Below are 17,731 nucleotides of genomic sequence, written 5' to 3'. Positions count from 1 at the left end.
TTCAACTTTTAAACTTCAAGTCCATCTCCATACATGGTTTGAAAAAGAAAAACACAAACAAATAAGAAACCCAAATGAACCAAATGAAACCCCCAGCACCATGGCTCCCACTTTTCTCCCTTCAACAATAAATCCATCCCTCATCTCAGGCAGGGCTATGAAAAAGCTTTGTTTAAGTATGGAGTTCACAAGCAGTAATCAGTCATGTGCTGTCTCTGGGCTTGAGGCTCACGTTGGTCTTCATGTGTTTTATTTGTGTCCATGTGTATGCACACATTTAATATACATGTATATATGTGAGTCATAAGAGTTTTATTATTTGTATTAGGTTATATTACATATCCTAATTTATTTTCTATATATAGAGAGGTACAATGTCCTGCTACTGTCTGTTTTTGTCCAAATACTGAATCGATGTAATGTGAACAATGAAAATGGGAATCGCTGCTGCCCTGACTTTAAAGAAAACAGAAATGAAAGAACAAACTCACTTATGCTTTCAAAAGTTGCTGTCAAAGCCACACTGGTAATTTTTTAGAGCATATTCCTACAACTTGTTTTTTGTGTAATTTTTTTTTCTTTTGTGTGTTTATTTAGGAAATGAGGAGAAAGCCATTTAGTGGGAGTGGCCTGTGTTTGTATTGATTTTTATGTGGAAAGGTAGCAGTCAATCCTTGTCACCATCTGCAGTGTTAAATTAATAGAAACATAGAAAACTCTGTGTTGGAAGGCACCCATCAGGACCATCAAGTCTAGTTCCTGGCCCTGCACAGGACACCCCAAGAATCACACCATGTGCCTGAAAGCATTGCTCTCTATGAGAATAACTAAATTCATACCAGAGTATAAGATTTTTGAACTTCTGTATATCCAAGGTGCACAGTCTCAACAGGTCACTCTACATCAACCCTGTAACTCCTCCTTGAGCAGCAGCATGTCTGAAAAATGCTGGTTTTGATTTAGAGGTGGGCATTTACTTATGGTTACTGTTAATTGTCAGCTTTATTTGCAGTCTGGCCTCCTTTAGCTTCCAGTTACACACAGATGAGATCTCATTATAGCCTTTGTTTCTTTTAAAGAACCATCTTCTCTCTGAAACCTCTTTCCCTAGGTGTTTATAGGCTGTGATTAAGTTCTCTCTTGACTGCTGCTTGGATACAGTCTAAATGAACTGTACTTCCTTGATGTTTCCCCCTAGGTGGAATCTTCTGGACCTTCAGCTGTTGCTGTGCCTTTCTCAATGCAGGGACCTTTGCAGTTTCTTTTTCAAACTCTTTGTCAAGTGACTACGGGAACTGATTTCCCAGGAATAGTTTCCCTGATGATGCATGTTATGGGAATACTCCTCCCACTTCCAGTCCTGCTGTTTGTCAAACCAGTGATCTCATTTTTTCTGTAGTGTTGCACTGACAGCTTGTGCTCACTTAGTTATGTACTGTGAACCTCAAGTCCATTTTCATGTGTGTTGAAGCCATAATACAAATCTGCCTTCACAGCATCTGTGTGGGGTGTGAGGAGAAAAACTGGTTTTATTTGACCACAGGGCTTCTGTGGATAACTTTCTCATACCTGAAAAGAAAAAAATCATAATCTTATATAAGACATTTAATGTTATCCAACTTTTAGGCTGTAAATCCAGCTACCACCTCAATCTGTGCCTGACTCCCATGTATATAAAGGTGATATGTTTTTGTTTCTATCTTAGTAACTTTGATAGTGATGCAAATTATCTGTGGGTTTTACATGGACTCCATGCTGGTCAAAGAGGGGATGCTGGTATGAGCGATGATCATTTGTTACGAAAAAAGCTATTTCTGCTATGCATTGTAATTACTGTGTTTTACTGCTGCTTATCTTTGCCCCTTTATTTAATTTTCCCTTCCTGGCACTTTAGAAAGGACCCCAATGTTTGGTAGTCAAACAGTCTCTCTTTTGTTACAGCCCTTCTGAGGGCTCCGGTTTCGTTATTTGCGGTGGGAGCGTGTGCGCGCCGGGAAGGGAAAATGCCATCTGGAAAATCTGTAAGAGGAGCTGTTTGTGGATGAATGTGGGCTCTCACCTCCCAAAGGAGAGAGGGAGAGAGGTAGAGGCGTTGGAGTTCAGCATTTCAGGCATAATGAACAGGGCTTGTGTCTGACAGGGAGTGCTATGTGAGCCCAGAGCTGGGCGCTGCAAACCATCCAAACCCAGGGGAATGAGAAGGAAACAGTTATTTCTCCAGAAAGGTCCAATTTGCCTTTGGGAGGCTGGAAAGGCTCAGACTGCAAAGCTGGGCACACTGAACTTCCTTCCCTGCAAGTAGCATGTCCAGCAACATGCCCAAAATGTATGCATCAGGAGCCCTTTTGGGCTCATGGTGCAGAGGTGCTTCTCTGGCAGATCAAGCAGACATTTTCCCTACAAACAACTTGTGAGCCTCTTCCAAGAGGTGCTTTCCCTTTGCAGTTAGCTGGCTCCCAGCTGGCAGCTGTTCTGTGGTGGTGACACCCCTAGGTCCCACTGTATAGAGGCACTCCCTTCAGAGGGAGGATTCAGGGGAGGACTGGACACTTGTCCAAAGGCCAGCTTTGCACACAGGGACCCTTGGTGCAATTTAAGCACCCTCTGCATCAAGGTGTGTCATTAACATGTGGTGAGCTGAGCCTGAGACTGCACATGGTTGTGCAGGAGCCAGGTGGGCTGTGCATGCAGCCCTGTGGTGCATGGTGACAGTGTAAGGTCTGCCAGAAGGAATTAGTTGAAACCCTATTGTTCAAATCTGTAACACAGCTGAAGAGGGAGGTTATTTAAGTGCACTTGGCTGGAGAACACTTTGACTCACTCATTAGGGAACTTCCTGCATTACCCTGTTCAGAGATTGCTTTTCTGATACCTGTGCAGAGCACTTTAATACTCTGTGGTCACCTTAAATTTTCAGTTTTGTTTTTCTCCAAGTTACTTTCTCCATCACTTGAACAGGGAACTTTACCAAAGAGGCAAAAGCTGCCTCTTCATTCTGGTGATACAGATAAGGATATATCCCTTGATGATTCTAGAGGTCTTATTTGCACCCTGGTTTGAAATGACATTCAGTGCATGCATCTGTTCTCTGTGATGGAGATCTGTAATGCTGGTATGGGCTTTTATTACCCTCAAAGATTTGGTTCAGTGCTACACCCTTCATGTGGGTTGTTTACATAGTGGTGCTATCATACTTTTTACTGCAGGGGAAAAAAAGGTGAAAGCCATGTGGTTTTTCTGGGTACTTGCATTCTCTGTACTTGAGAGGAGTGAGGATGAGATGCAGAGTACATCTGTCATTTATTTAAAAAGGCACAATAAATGCACATGCAACTTAAATATCCAGCAATAAGTGTCTCTGTAAACTCTAATGAAGAATGCTGAAAAGAATGTGGGGAGCAAGGGACACCATTTTAGTTATTTTTGTACATTTTCCTGTACATCTATCAGAAAGGGTGAAATTTAGTCAGTGTTGGAGAAGATCTACTTTTTCACAAGAAAGGAGGTGGTATGTTGGACAAGATTGAAGAATTAGTTGGATAGAAATAAAAAAGGAAAGCAAAACTTTTTGGGAACTCTGATATTAGAAAAACTGTACAGTTGAGGTAAGCATTTTTCACCTTGTTTTCCACTTTGCCTACCCTGCCTTTCCATACCATGTCCACAGAACAAGAAGAGAAACAAAGTGTTGCCGTTCTTCTGAGAGATATGAATATCCTAGAAAGCTGCACATGGTCTTATTAAGAGACTCTGTAGAATTTTTAAAATATGTGTATAAATACAGATATATTAAAAAAATGGTTTTTTATAAACACAGAAATGGTATCTGTGAATTCTGACATGTAAAAACACAGCTGTTGTTGGTTGTGTGTTTTTCACGTGTGCCTAAATCACACACACTGATTACAGCTGTGGTGCTTGGAGGAGCACATTTCTGTTGACAATCATCATCACAGTGTGTGAGGTGTGCACTGGAAGATGTGTGCTAAACAAGTCTGCATGACAAGAGGCACAAGCTTGATGACAGAATAAGCACACAAAAGCTTTCTGAAGAAATGTAATTTTAGTCTTGGGCACAGGAGATCTTACGTGCATGTGTCACAAACCCTGGGTGGCTGTGATGAATGGGTTTTTTGGATAGCTGAGTTGAAACTCTGATGTTTAACTTGCAGCAGTGGTAGGTGCTCACAGCCCAACCTGAAAGCATGCTGGATTTTGATCAAGTGTAGTAACAGGACTAAATCATCTGAAAAACCCAATTCCAGTTGTCTCCAGTTGGCCACTTCAAATTACTATTTACTTTTTGGCCTTAGTCTCCCCGTGTCTCACTTGAATTTTCAGCTCCACTGTGAAAATGAATTCAGATTGTGCAGTGTTTCCCTAGCAGGGAATTAAATAGCCCTGTGGGAACAAAATTGGGATTGTATTCGGTAAAGGAGAGGTGAGGCTGTGCATGAGCCAGTGCAAAGAACAAAACATGGAATATCTTCTCAATTAGTGGAGCACCATGCATTCTGCTTGTTGGATAAAGCATGGGTTCTGTAGAGAAACTGTTTCGTCATTAAATCATTCCTATTTTTAGGTGTATTTGATATGCAAAAGGACACTGAGTTAAACATTCACAGGTATTTCTTAATACTTGGGTGCTTTGCAGCCTGAATGTTCAGTTCATATGTGCAATTTACCAGCACTAGGGCATTGCAGGTAGAAGTGTTAGCTGGGATTTTGCCAAGTACTGTGTGGACTCCCTAAATTATATGTTCCATGTGCCAAAATGCCTAGCATTCATGGACTTGGGAAAGTGTAGGTAAAGGGGAATGCTACTCATTTAAACAGTCATTGCATGATAGAGTTCTGAGGTTTGTAGAAAATTTCAGCTGGGGAGGGAACTGACAGCCAGGATCACTTATTTAACAGTGAACTGTTTTGAAGCCTGAGAAGAGATTTTTTCAAGAGAGCCGAAGTGACAATACTTAGGATGTGTATTTTCTTGGCCATTTGGAGAGCCAAATCTCTTGTTTAGGCTTTCTTGTCTCAATATCAGAATGACTTGCAGCATATTTTGTTTCACCTTTGAGGATGCAGTGTTGCTCTATTCCTATTTGTCTAGAATTCATATCATCATGAAGGTCATACTCTCAGCTTCTTGTTTTGGACTGTGGCTCAAGAGTTCACATGTACCTCCTGGGTCACGTCAAATATAAACATAAACACCTCTAAGTTCTTGACACCAGTCATTTACTCTTACCACAGCACATCTTGCTTGATTTGGTTTGGAGAAGACACCTTTTTCTCCAGTGGGTCTCTTGAGCCAGCTCCTGTTGTCCTTTTCATTCCAGTATTTCCCATGCACCTTCTTTCTTGTTCTCATTATTCTGTGAAACCTCTCTCGTGGTTCTCTGTAACCCTCTATAAGAAATACTCTTGTCTTAGATAAGAGTAGAGGGTGTACCATACCTCTCTGTATGACCACTGATTTATTAGCCTGCTCCATTTTTCCTCTTTGCCTAAGTTTTTCTCATTTTGTGTTAGGTTCAACATGTTTCTCACGTTGAACATAACACAAATTGAACATTCTCATGTTCAACATGTTTCTCATGTTGTGTTTGTCATTCTCAAGGGCTTTGGGAGAAGGGTTGCCACTTTGCTAGTGCAGTGCTTGGCAGAGTACACTAAGATGCTAAGGGACTATTATAAGAGTAAACTCAGAATGATTTTCAGATAATTTCAACCTGCTGTGCTCAGGAAGAGGAGGAAAGAGAGTGAGAAATCCCTTGAAGCAGAGAGGGGCTGTTGGTGACTTCAGAAGCCAGAATGTGTCAAAACAAAGTAACTTGTAGCACAACACTCCGTGATCCAGGTAGGGAATGTGGAACTGCAACTTGGAAAAAGGCGTCAGGGGAAGGGGAGAGGATGGAGGGGAGGGGAGGAGAGTATCAAGGTGAGATTTGACCAGTCCCCCATCCCTTCCTTTCAGGATTGTTCATCTGGAATGACAGCTGTCACCATGCATTGTGAGAGGCAGTGTCAGAGGAGTGCCAGATGCAGTTGTTCAGAATTATCTCAGCGCTAAGCGCAGCATGTTGCTGTCCTGGCAACCTCTGTAACCCTGCAGACTGGTTAGACTGGCTTAAAGCCTGGAATAACTCTGAGCAGTTTATGCAGATCTAAGTGGTGATGGCAGGGATGTCAGGTTAATCAGCAGAGTTGGCTTCCAGAGGAGTAAAATGATGGATTCCAGAGGAGTGAAGTGACCAGCCAAAGCCAGCATATCTTGCTGTCTTAAAGCAGCTGAATATTCATGATGAGTCTGGGGATTAGATTTGATAAACATCATAAAGTGCAGCCTTAGAGGACATGCCCTGTTGTGCTGGTCACCCATGGCTGGATTTCCCTTCTACTTTCATGATGATACAAATTTAAGAAAATTAAGGGCTAATTACTGGCCTCATTCATAGCTCTAATTTATCCATAGCCTTCAAAATGGTGCTGTCCCAGGGGTAGCTTGACCCAGAGGTGCAAGAGGCAGCAAAGAGAGGCTCTGCCCAAGGTGTTGTGGGGCCAGTTTTGACCCAACTTATCCAAACAGGCATTTGAAAGTTGCATTTGCCAAGGGATTCTGGGTTTCCATGCAGATACCACTTTAAAGGTTTTACCTGAACAATGCATACACAGCAAGCTAGGAGGGAGCTGCTGCTTTTGTGTTGTGACTAGAGAGGCTCAGGGAGGGTTGAAAAAGAGCAATGTCCTCTCTCCTGAGTTAATATTTAGGCAAGCCTACCTATTTTTTTCCCATAAATACTTCTATTTTTGCATTTTTGCATTTCCCAGGAAGCTTTGGGAGCAAGCTCTCCAGAAGTTTAAATATGGTGTTTAGCCCTTGCTCTGCAGTTAACCTGGCAGAGCGCTGGCCTTGCTGTTCTTGAGCTTCTGATTACAGGATACATATTTTTCATTTTTAATTCCTTGGTGTGTCTTTACTCAAATTACCTCCTTCCTTGCCAGTGGTGGAGGTTAGGTCCCACCACAGAGTAATTACTAGCACTGGAGATGCACATTCTCCTCCCTTCCTCCAGGCACCCAGCTTCTGCCCAGTGCCTGTGTGCTCTGTGTGTGTGTGTGTGTGGTCTTAATAGCAAGGACACACAGCAGCACAGGCTGTAAGCCCACTCTTATTTTTGTTACCTGTTTGCAGCTGAGCTCTGTTGACATCTCACCAGCTTGATGCACTCAGCTGTGAATGAAGGGTCTTGTGCAGCCTTGCAGAGTGCTGGTGGCACAGCCACAGCCCCATGGCTGCCTCCCAGGATGTTGGTGCAGTACACAGTTAATTCAGAGCTCTGTTGCTTTTACCAGCCCTACAGTGTATGGTTTTGCTCTCTCTCTTTTAATTTTGTATATGCAGTAAAGAATCGGTTTGAAGGCAGTAGAAAGCTTTGAAAGAAAGATCAGCACTCTTCTTCCTTTTGTGTATATTTGCTTTGAGATTCCAGCTGCTGTATTTAATGGATATGCCTCTGACAGCCACTGCTCAGTCGTGGCAGAGGACTGTGCCACATGCAGCTGGGATGCAGTGCCCCTGCTATAGGATATTCTCCTGCAAGAGGAAAGACTGGAGTATTTCAGTTGGAACAGGAAGTTTTCTAAGGCAGAATTGCAATTGACAAAAATGCATTTGATTATTTTGTATTTTTAAAGGGTTGTTAATAGCCTTGTGGAATTGTTTCGAAGGTTGAGTCTTTCTCAGTTCTTAGTACTCTATTACACTTCAGACCTGGGAAAATAAGTCCTTTTTCAGCAAGTAAAACAGTGAATGGAAATGGAATGGAGATGGGGAGCTAAACTTGCCTGCCAACCTTCTTCCAGTTCTTGACAATGCTGGGCAAACCCTTCAGCTTTGTCTAGAAAAGAATTGCATGGCTTTCTCTTGACTAGGGAGCTTTCACTAAGTGGAGTTAGGGGATAATTCTGCTGACACGTGATGCACGTTTCATTGCTGCCAGATAAAATATGCATCCTGTGCTGTCACTTCCCAGAGGCTCTATGGAGGAAATCAGCATGATCACCATGGCACTGCTGCTCCTGTGAAATCATCAAAGCCTATATCCTCTTTTGCACATACTAAATGAATCCTTGGGGGGAAAAAATGAAGTTAAGTAAAATACTTTGTTTTAAAGAGTATAATCCCACCATTTGAGCTATTTGCTGCCTGCAAGCAGTAGAAGAAGCAGAAGTCTGGCTAAAGGCTATCTCTAGAAGGAGGAATAAAACTGAGTCAGCAGGCATTAGGCTGTTTAGAACAGGGCTCTCTGGCTGCTTTACCCAGAGCTTGTTTAGTCTTGTTCTGCCACGAATTAGCAGCTTTCAGCAATGCACAGTGATTAGTGCTCTGTGTCTTTCCTCGCTGCTCCTCTGTGTATCCTGGGGCTAGGATTAGGTTACAGCCCTGAAATGGCATGGTTGTCTGCATTGACTGAAAGCTGAATAGTAAGGGCAGAGTTTTGTTGATAGACTAAAATGTCTTCTGTGTTTGTTTCCCTTCTCTGGAAGAGGAATGACATTATTTTCATTTGTAGTCTTTCTGTTTCTGATCTAAACATGTGGTGTCCAATTTCCTTCCCTGGCAGGTGACCTGGAAAATGAGGAATGGTGTCTGGCTACAGAGTTTACTCCAGCTGCAATAAAGACTGAGCCAGGGCTTTGTGAGACATCAGGCCTTGCTCCCTCAGTCAGTCTCACCATCACGGCCACGTCGCTGGAGGGGGAACAGCCTGAGCTCCAGACAGATGCCCTGGTACTGCAGACTCTGCTCTCTCTGCACACTTAGCTGCAGCTTCTCCTAAGGCTGTTACCAGTGGAGCCTCCTTGGTGCCAGAGCTTGGCAGTTCAGGGTGCACACTGCAGTCTGTTCAATGGTTTTTAATGTTTGCTGGTGCCCCACTAGTGCTGTAAGAACTTGTTGTCTGCATCTTTAGCTCTTAATGTTTGGATATACAAGTTTGTCTTCTATGCTAGCCCCAAAGCGTGCGGCTCTTGGGTTTCTAGAAATATTTGAATAGTTTCTAATGAGCCAGTTGTGCCTGAACTGCCTAATCCACTTGCTCTATGAAGCCTGTGACAAGCTAAGTGTCTTTGCTAAGACCTTGCTTTAATGCTGCTATGCCTTCCCCTTAGCAGAACAAGACTCCTTGTTTGGATTGACTGGAGAGTTTCCCTGTTTGCCTGCAAAGTAACTTTTGCCAGATTTGTGAAGCTCTGACATTTCAGGCTGCTGCTACTTCCAGACCCAGCAGCCTCACAAGGAGCTTTGTGATGCTTTTCTGACCACAGCTGGAGCAGCCAGTGGACATTCTAAAGAGCTTAGTTTGGCTGTGGTTGGGTTAAGGAGAATGAAGTGCAGCAGCTGGTGGCTCACCAGGGTCCCCAGCCAGCAGAGGAAGAAGCATGGCTGTTGTCAGCCCCCAGCATGCAATGTCAGTCCAGGCTGGAGGGAGTTGTTATATGCTGAAAATAAATGTTTCCACTTGGATGTGGATCAGAAATAGGTGCAACAGAAATTATTTTATGAGAAACTGAAAAAAGCTAAGCACAAGTTTCCCATAATTTTCTCCTGGCTTGAATGTGCTGTTCCCAGGACACAGTCCTGCTGTAGCTTGGGATGCTGTGATTTGCAGAGTGTTGGGACCTGCTGGTGGCTCACTGCTGTTGCATGGATTAGTTACACAGGTTACTGAGAGAGATTTTGGCTGCAGTTAGCCTGCTGGTGTGCCAGTCTGGCCTCCTCAGGCCTGGCACTGCAGCACACAGACAGGCTCTGGGCAAAGCTTGGCAGCCTGGTGCCCCAGCCTGGTCAGTGGGGCAGGCCAGGTGTGTTCCAAACTTCAGTCAGCAGTGACTGTCTCTTTTCCTGCTCCTCAGCACTGTGAAAGGAACCTGCATCCCAAAACCCAAGGTGCTCAGCGACTGGCACCTTGCTCTTGCTCACAGATGACAATGGCCTTTAAGAGGCTGTCCCTGACTCCCAGGGGTGTTCCTGTCCTTGCTCAAACAGACCCTGCAGTCCAGCAAATCCTAGCAGCAGCTCTGTTGCTAAGAGAAGTAATTGGAGTGGGTTACATGTTAGCTTTCAGTCTGAAATGTCATCTCTGAGGCGTAATCTTTTATTTTAGCTAAATATAGTAGTAAGAAAAGCCATAGTGGGAGTAGTCAGGGCAATATTCTCTGTAGCCTGGTTTAGCAAACTGTGTGAAGCAGTTAAAGCTTTGCCTGTGGCAGAGCAGGAGGAGAGGAAACCTCTCCATTTATGGAGAAGTAATCCTTGTGGCCTTCTATTAAGACTTTAAGATATGTACTCCAGGTTTTCATGCTGTTAATTTCTCTTTTCTAGATGAAACCACTGATCCAGAAAGTTCTTCCAGAGATTAAATTGGAGCCCCATGAAGTGGATCAGTTCCTGAACCTCTCTTCTAAGGAAGGTCTGTTAAATACCAAATGAAAATGTAGGGCTAGATGTCCAGCAAGTACAATAAATGTACTTTACCCTGATTAAATATTTGGATTTCTCGTTCACCATGTCAGATTTTAGGCTGAAGCTGTCATTTTATAGGGATTCAACTCAGGCTATTGAAGAGCCAGAGTCTCTCTGAGCCTTTATGGGAAGTTTTTTTTCTTTCTTTTTTCTTTCTTTCACACCCCCCCCCCCCTTTTTCATCACAAAGAAAATGATCCCTTTTTCTCTGTAGGATATTAATAATTGTACTGAAGGGAGCTTGAATTATTCCAGGACAAGATTATTTGGGATAGAAAAGAAATCAATTTGAGGAGACTTAGTTAAGATATAAGAAACTTTACTGTTAACCTCTGATGCAAAAGCAGGATGTGAATTTATATGAAAACAAAAGTTAGGTGAATCTGTTTGTAGCAAATTAGTTTTAAGAACAATCATTATCTCTTTGTACTTGCACTCTAATGTGAAAGGAGGAGCAAAGATCCCTACCCTGAAAGCTAAACACAATTAAAGCCATGAAAATTTGGAAGAGCCAAATATTTGGTGTGAGATCTGAGCAGATAACTGCATTTCAGTTAGAAACACTTGATATTCTGTTAGTGAATTAATTTCTGTGGGTAAGTAGCACTGCTCCAGGGAGAGAAGCAAATGATGTAGCAGGTGGATAAAAGGATATCTCAACCCAGGTGTAGATTTGTTTGCTCACTTTGTGGGATTAAGGGCTTTTCTGTTTTTCAAATATGTTTCTTCTTCTGGCAACTGCAAGAGCTACTGTGTGAGATAAAAAGAGTATTATAGTGGTTTTTTTTACTATTTTTCTTCCATCCTCCCTTACCACCCATTTGATCTTTTCAACTCAAATTTGCAAAGCATAACAGAAGTGAAAGGTGGCAGATCAACCCTGTGTCTTCCTACTTCAGAATTCAATTGCTTTAAATTTAGCTCAGAGAAAGTGTGACTCAGTTATGGCTGTTTTGAGCATCTGCTAAATTGTCCATTTAGTAAGAGTGAGTGAGACATGCCCTGTTTCTCTTGGTCCAGACCCTTTTGATCATAAGCAGCACTTTGGCTGACAATTCTAGAGCAGGTTCTTTTGGCTGCAGCTGAGGTTATCTTATGGCCCTGGATAGACACTGTGAGAGAGGTTCCTGTGGTGGCTGCCTGTGCTGCTCCTGCTCCATCAGTGCACTGAAGCCTTTGCTGTCACTAGGTTGTCAGTCACTTCCCAGCTGTGCCAAATCATGTCCTTAGGAGGCCTTTCTCTCCTTCCTGATCATGTAACTCCTTGGATGTGATCCCTTCCCTTGCAAATACTGGCAGATTGTTTAATCCATGGCAAAGTTAGAAAATACTATTGTTTTTGGAGGGAAAGTATGCTGGCTCAGAGCCCCTCTGTTAATGTGGTTTCCCAGGAACAGGGAACTTGTACTTTACATTATACATGAACCTCAAAGCATTTGAAGAAGGAGCTGAAGTGTAGGTAGAAGTGACTGGAGCATATGCACAGAGCCCTGTTTTGTCTGTCAAACCTAAAGATAGCTGCTGCATTTCATTCCTTCTTTGGAGACCTGCATGCTCCAAACCTCTTCCAAGTTGCCACTTCTGCTTGATCCATTTTTCAGGAGACGCTCCTAGTCCTGGGAACTGTGTGGTGGTGGGGCTGTAGTGGCAGTGTGAATGGACACCTTAAACCCTTGTGTTACTTTGTGTCTCTGTTGCCTTGTAGCAGTGGATCCCCTGCATTTGCCTCCCACCCCTCCGAGCAGCCACGGCAGTGACTCTGAGGGAGGGCAGAGCCCGGCTCGCTCGCTCCCTCCTTCCAGCCCAGTGCAGCTCCAGGCCACGGCCAAGGTCGCGTCGCGCGCAGCTTCGATGCTCTCCAATTCCCCTCTCCTGACTGCACCACATGTGAGTTGAACTGGCTTTCTCCATCTGTGTGTCTTTTTTTATTTTTTTCACTTTTTAAATTACTGGTTTTGACAGAGATTTGCTAACTTTCTGTTGTTGTTTCGATGAATTCATCTCTGGTCAAAACTGCAGATCCGGTAATTCTTGCTCACCGGTCTGTTCTGTTCCCACAGGGAACAGCATGTGCCTCTCCTCCAGGTTGAGACAGGGTTCACCAGTGTTATTAGGTTTATCCCATCATGGACTGTGTTTTGCCTCAGGGTCCAGCCCTGCTGGGTTGACCTGTCTCTGGTAGATCTGCATCTGTCCTCTTGTCATGTCGTTAGCAGGTGGTGATCTTTAGGGAGGGATTTTCAGTGGTGTTTCTCATGTGTCTCTGTCCCTGTTTGAGCCAAAGGCAGTTATACTGTCGGCCTCAGTGTGGACAGAGCTGGGCCAAGAACAACTCTTTTGAGGGAATCCTGTCCCAAAGGTTTGAACTCAGAATGGAAGTTACCTGTAAGGTCTTCCACACATTCCCAATAGCAGGAGGCTGTCCTAGTAGGCTTGGTCCTGTCTGGAGTGGGAGACCTGCTGCCTCTCCTCCCTAACAACCTTTTCTTCTAGGACTGTGTGCACTTACTGTTTCATTTTATTTTATTTCATTTCTATGACCCCTGAAGAAATTACAGGGGACTGGCCCCCTCATCCTGACAGAGGAAGAGAAGAGGACACTGATAGCAGAGGGCTACCCAATCCCTACCAAACTACCCCTGACAAAAGCAGAGGAGAAAGTCCTAAAGAAAATCCGCAGGAAAATCAAAAACAAGGTAAATGTTAGTTAGCTTTGCTGGGTGGGTCATGCTTGTCCTTCATTTTAGAAAATGCTGCAGAATTCTGCAGTAATGGTCCCTGGTACTGTTGAATGCTGTAAGTTGTCTTTTAACAAAGTGCTTTTCTTTGTTCCTAAACACATCCATCAAATTGTCTGTCAGTGTGAGTGTGCCTCAGTGTAGGTATTTACCTGAGCCCATTCACAATAGAGTATTTAGCAGGCAGGGTATCAAGTTGCTGTGGCTTGGCTCCATTTAAAAATCAGAACAATCCTACCCTTATGGTGGGCAAAGAGCTCTGTATTCTCTGCATGGTGAGGAAGGTGTTCTTTTCTGTTTCCTGTTTTAAAATATTACTCTGTATTTCAATGCACTAGTCTTTTGATCACTGAATTCAGTGACTTGTAAAGTTGACATCAAATATGCCAAATGCCCCGGGAGTTTGGTTTTTTTTTGTTTTTTTTTTTCTTCTGACACGGGGAAGATCCTAGTGATAGAGAAGAATGCAATTTTTTTCAGACCTGGCCAGCTCACTTGTTCTAGAGGATTTTAGCACATATTTTGTGGTTCCTATAGTCTGCTACCGGTTTTAGCAGATAGAGGTGTAAATTTGGACACGCTAAATTGGAATTTGGTCTTGTACTGTTTTTTCAAAATTTTCTGAAGTGATCTTGTGCATTTCATGTACCACTTACATAGAATCAGTCATTTATATTGAGGAGAAATCTGGAGGTCCTTTGGTCAAAGCCCTGGCTTGGGAAGCAGGGTCAGCTTAGAGAAGATTGCTCAGGGTCTTGTCCAGTCACAATTTACTGCTGCAAAGGATGATGAGTCCCCTGTGTCTCTGGGCACCATGTTCCCATATTAGGACACTCTTGAGGTAAAAAAAAATAAATAGAATCCCTAATGTGTGACTGGAATTTCCTTTGCTGCAACTTGTATTTGATGCCTCTTGTCATTTGCTGTGTGCCTCTGAGAGCTCTGACATCATCTTTGCTGCATGAGATAGTTGAAGACAGCAATAAATCAGACTCCCTCCTTGGCCTTCTCTTCTTCAATCTGAACAAGCCCATCTTTTTCTTCCTTTTCTAAAATGTCATGTGCTCTGGCATGCTTATTATAGCAGAGCCCTGCCTCTGGGCCTGCTTCTGTACATCCAGAGGATTTGTTTCTGAGCCATGGACTGCACTGCTGCAGTCAGCTGTGGTTTTGCAGCCCCTGAGCAGAGGGGGAAGAACCACTCCTCTGGACCTGCTAACTGCAATTTCCTTGATGCAGACCCACGTTTGGCTGGCTGCTTTTCCAACAGGGGCACACTGCTGACAGTTGTTTGACTTGTTCATCAGGACCCCATGTCCTTGTCTGCAAAGCTGCTTTCTAATACATTCATGGGCTTTTTCTGTCCTGGATGCAGGACATCATCCTGAGATCATCTTTTGGTATTTGTCCTGGGATATTCTCTCCAGATGAATCTGATTTCTTTTTTAAAGTTAGCAGGGGATGATCTTTTTTTGTGTGATTGAAAGGAGGAGCCTTGCTTCAGAATGTGGAAATAGATCAAGTCAGTGCTTTGCTTGCCAGGAATAGAAATGAGAACAAGACAGATGCTTGAATCCAATAACACTGGGGCTTTTTACCAGTTTATTAATTTGTCTCTGATGCTTTTGTTTTCTCTGCAAATATTTGGTGTTTTTCATCCTTTTTCCTTAGATCTCTGCCCAGGAAAGTAGAAGAAAAAAGAAAGAATACATGGACAGTCTGGAAAAAAAGTAAGCCAGCCTCCTTCCTGTTTCAAGCAGGCCAATAGCACTAGCTGTGGGACTGGGAAGGGATCCAGCTGTGGCTGCTGGGACAGTTCCATGCACAGAGTGCCAGCTGCCATCTCGTGGCAGTGACTGAGAAAAGGCCCTGCTCCTGGCAGCTGCTTGTCGGGGTCAGGACCGTGCCTGCCTGCAGCGGGTCGCTAATGTGCCAGCAAACACTTCACGCCTTAAATTAGGCAAGACCCAGCTGCATTGGCCTTCACCTCAGGCGACTGTGTTGGCCAGTGGACAGGCAGTGTTCAGGGAAAGATGGATCCAGAGCGAGTGAACTCTGTCTTCCAGTGCAGATGAAAACAGAAATAGGAAGTGGGTGAGTCAGGACTGCCTGGGAAAATAAGCAGGACTCGGGAAAATAGCATGCTTCCCTTAGCAAGCAGGACCCAACCCCCAGTTAGTGATTTATATCCCAAATTAATCTCTCTTCCAGGAGATGAATATTCTAGTATTACTCTTATGCAATTCACCAGATGGTTCTGTTAAAACTCTTGTACCATCTTTGGTGATATCCTTGATGTAATTTCCATTTTTTTCTTGTCTCTTTATAGCTCTGCCTTGCTTCCTCAGAGTTACTCTTCTGAAATTCCACCTCATGCATACCAGATATCAAGGATATTTTCTTTTCCCTTTTTTCTTCTTGAAGCTATTCAGGATGGTTCTATTTGTTTTCCTAGGAGTCACATATTTTACTTGGACCTCTTACATGTTGTATGACAAAGTCCTTTAGTTTGGGGATTTCAGGGGTGGTTTGGAAATGAGTAGTATCTTGGGACAGTCTTGAGCACTGTACTTAATCTTGTGGCTTATTAGCCCTCATAAACTTGAAATTTGAGGCTCTGATTTCAGAAGCATGGCATTTGCCAGACAGCTAATGCAACTTTTGCTTTGTGTTTCATGCTACAAAGTGTGATTAAATATTACGACTAAGGTTCATTGGTGTAATTGTTTCTTAAAATGCAGGCAAGATCATGGAGCTCTCAGTGAAAGCAAGTTTGGCTTGTTTTACAATCACTTGAATAAATAACTGATGTTTTTATATTTCTCTTTCATTGTGCTGTCTCCAGAGTTGAGACCTGCTCAAATGAAAACAGTGAGCTGCGTAAGAAGGTTGAAGTCCTGGAGAACACTAACAGGTAAGGTATGGATATCATCAAACAGAACTTGGTAGTGGGATACCACCATGCAAAGTGAAAATCTGGAGGTTAAGAGATCAACTGAGGTGTGAACAATAGCTGTGTCTGAGAGGGTTCATGTCAGAGAAAGATGTGGAATGCCAGTTATTGTGACTGCAGTGGGATGTAAAGCATGGAGGTTTTGATGTCATGTCTTAAAACTGCCTCCCCAGCCTGTGGTGTGCTTGAGAAACCTTTTAGCACTCTTCTCTGAGTTCCTCCACTGTCCAAGGGAATGTAATTAGCAATACAAAACAAAACAAAAAAGCCTACAGTCTAGCTCTCCCAATTGTCTTTATTTAGTGAATTTTGCCAGGAAGCCTTAATTTGAGACATGACACTTCCAGAATTAACAGTGCTGAAACTCAAAAGTCATTATTACTTCCTTATGCACTACTAGATGTCATTGCAATTATTGTGCACCCTTCTAACTATCTCACACCCCAGAATTTCCTTCATTTGGAGGGGAAAACCATCTTCTTGCTTCTTCATTTCTGAAAAAATGGGTGACTCAGTGGTGGCTTTTTCAAAGGACACATGGCAGAAGATGTTGAATAGCTAAGCTTTTAATTTGATGTTAGCTGAGAGAGCGCAGTGTCAATCCTGGCTTATGCTCAGTGGCAAATTCCAGTGAGTAGGAACCAGATGAGCCCACCCTCAACACTTCCCAGTTAGAGGCATTTGCAGTGGTGGCTGAATATTACCAAGGAGCATGATGGTGACACTGATGTGTGGGGGGAAGCTGGGTTTTGAAGATAAGAAAATGGAAAATGGCCCTAGAGCTGATCTGGCAGCCAGTGCATTGCTAATTGAGTGGCATGTGTTGTTTCTAATCTCTGGATCCTATCTCTGATTTCATGAAGCCAGACCCTGTAGCACTGTGACTTGCTGCAGAGTGTCTCCCACACACTGCTCATGCATAAAGACATCTGCTGCTTGCTTGAAGAGAGCCAAGCCATTTCTGTGCCTCTTATATCGTCCTCCAGGGTTTGACACAAAAAAACCAGCAACTATTCTGTAGGTGTGGGGTAGAGATGTCCCACCCAGAATCTGTCCCAGAAGGTACTGAAGCCAATTTCTCTTAAGAAAAGCTGCAGCTGTAGATTATCCCCTTGGGGCAACATGTTATCAACCCTGGAGTTGTTCTCCCCAGTTAAAATAAATTTGGCTTGTTGTTTTCATTTCTATGCTGTTGAGGATTCACTCAAGCTTTGTTGTCTATCCTTTCAAAAAGGAGCTTTGGCATCTTACCTACTATTTGATTATCTTAATTCTTTCATGCTAAATGCTCTAAAAAGTTTTAGGTAAGTGATATGATCTCCAAATCCTTCATACTTTCCCCATGTGGGATGAGTTGCATTGTTTCCTTCCCTCTGCAATAGCATTGATATTGATCTGTAATCTCATGCAGAGAAGCAGATGTTCATCCTTCTGCACAGAAATTCTTGTAACTCATGGCAATGCTGTTTTGGCTATTTAGATATCAACTGTGTCTAAAATCTGCTAAGGCTT

At 43.3% G+C, this 17,731-nt stretch overlaps 1 protein-coding gene across 2 annotated transcripts in view; it reads left to right on the top strand.

Moving 5' to 3' along the window:
• CREB3L2 (cAMP responsive element binding protein 3 like 2) overlaps nucleotides 1-17,731 on the top strand; it is a 75,617-nt gene that overhangs the window by 43,019 nt on the left and 14,867 nt on the right. The window contains exons 3-8 of one of the 2 annotated variants that reach the window (XM_071422463.1): nucleotides 8,628-8,794; nucleotides 10,388-10,475; nucleotides 12,237-12,415; nucleotides 13,078-13,224; nucleotides 14,938-14,996; nucleotides 16,112-16,180. In XM_071422463.1, coding sequence (XP_071278564.1) covers nucleotides 8,628-8,794; nucleotides 10,388-10,475; nucleotides 12,237-12,415; nucleotides 13,078-13,224; nucleotides 14,938-14,996; nucleotides 16,112-16,180 — 709 coding nt within the window. Of the gene's footprint in view, nucleotides 1-8,627; nucleotides 8,795-10,387; nucleotides 10,476-12,233; nucleotides 12,416-13,077; nucleotides 13,225-14,937; nucleotides 14,997-16,111; nucleotides 16,181-17,731 lie in introns of both variants that reach the window. The other variant, XM_071422462.1, reaches the window with a different exon arrangement.

The sequence above is a fragment of the Agelaius tricolor genome, unplaced genomic scaffold, assembly GCF_023055355.1.
Source record: "Agelaius tricolor isolate 1412-34295 unplaced genomic scaffold, bAgeTri1.0.p SCAF_3, whole genome shotgun sequence".
Taxonomy (NCBI): Eukaryota; Metazoa; Chordata; class Aves; order Passeriformes; family Icteridae; genus Agelaius; species Agelaius tricolor.
Note: the sequence above shows the minus strand (reverse complement) of the source record. Positions and strands in the feature narration are given on the sequence as shown.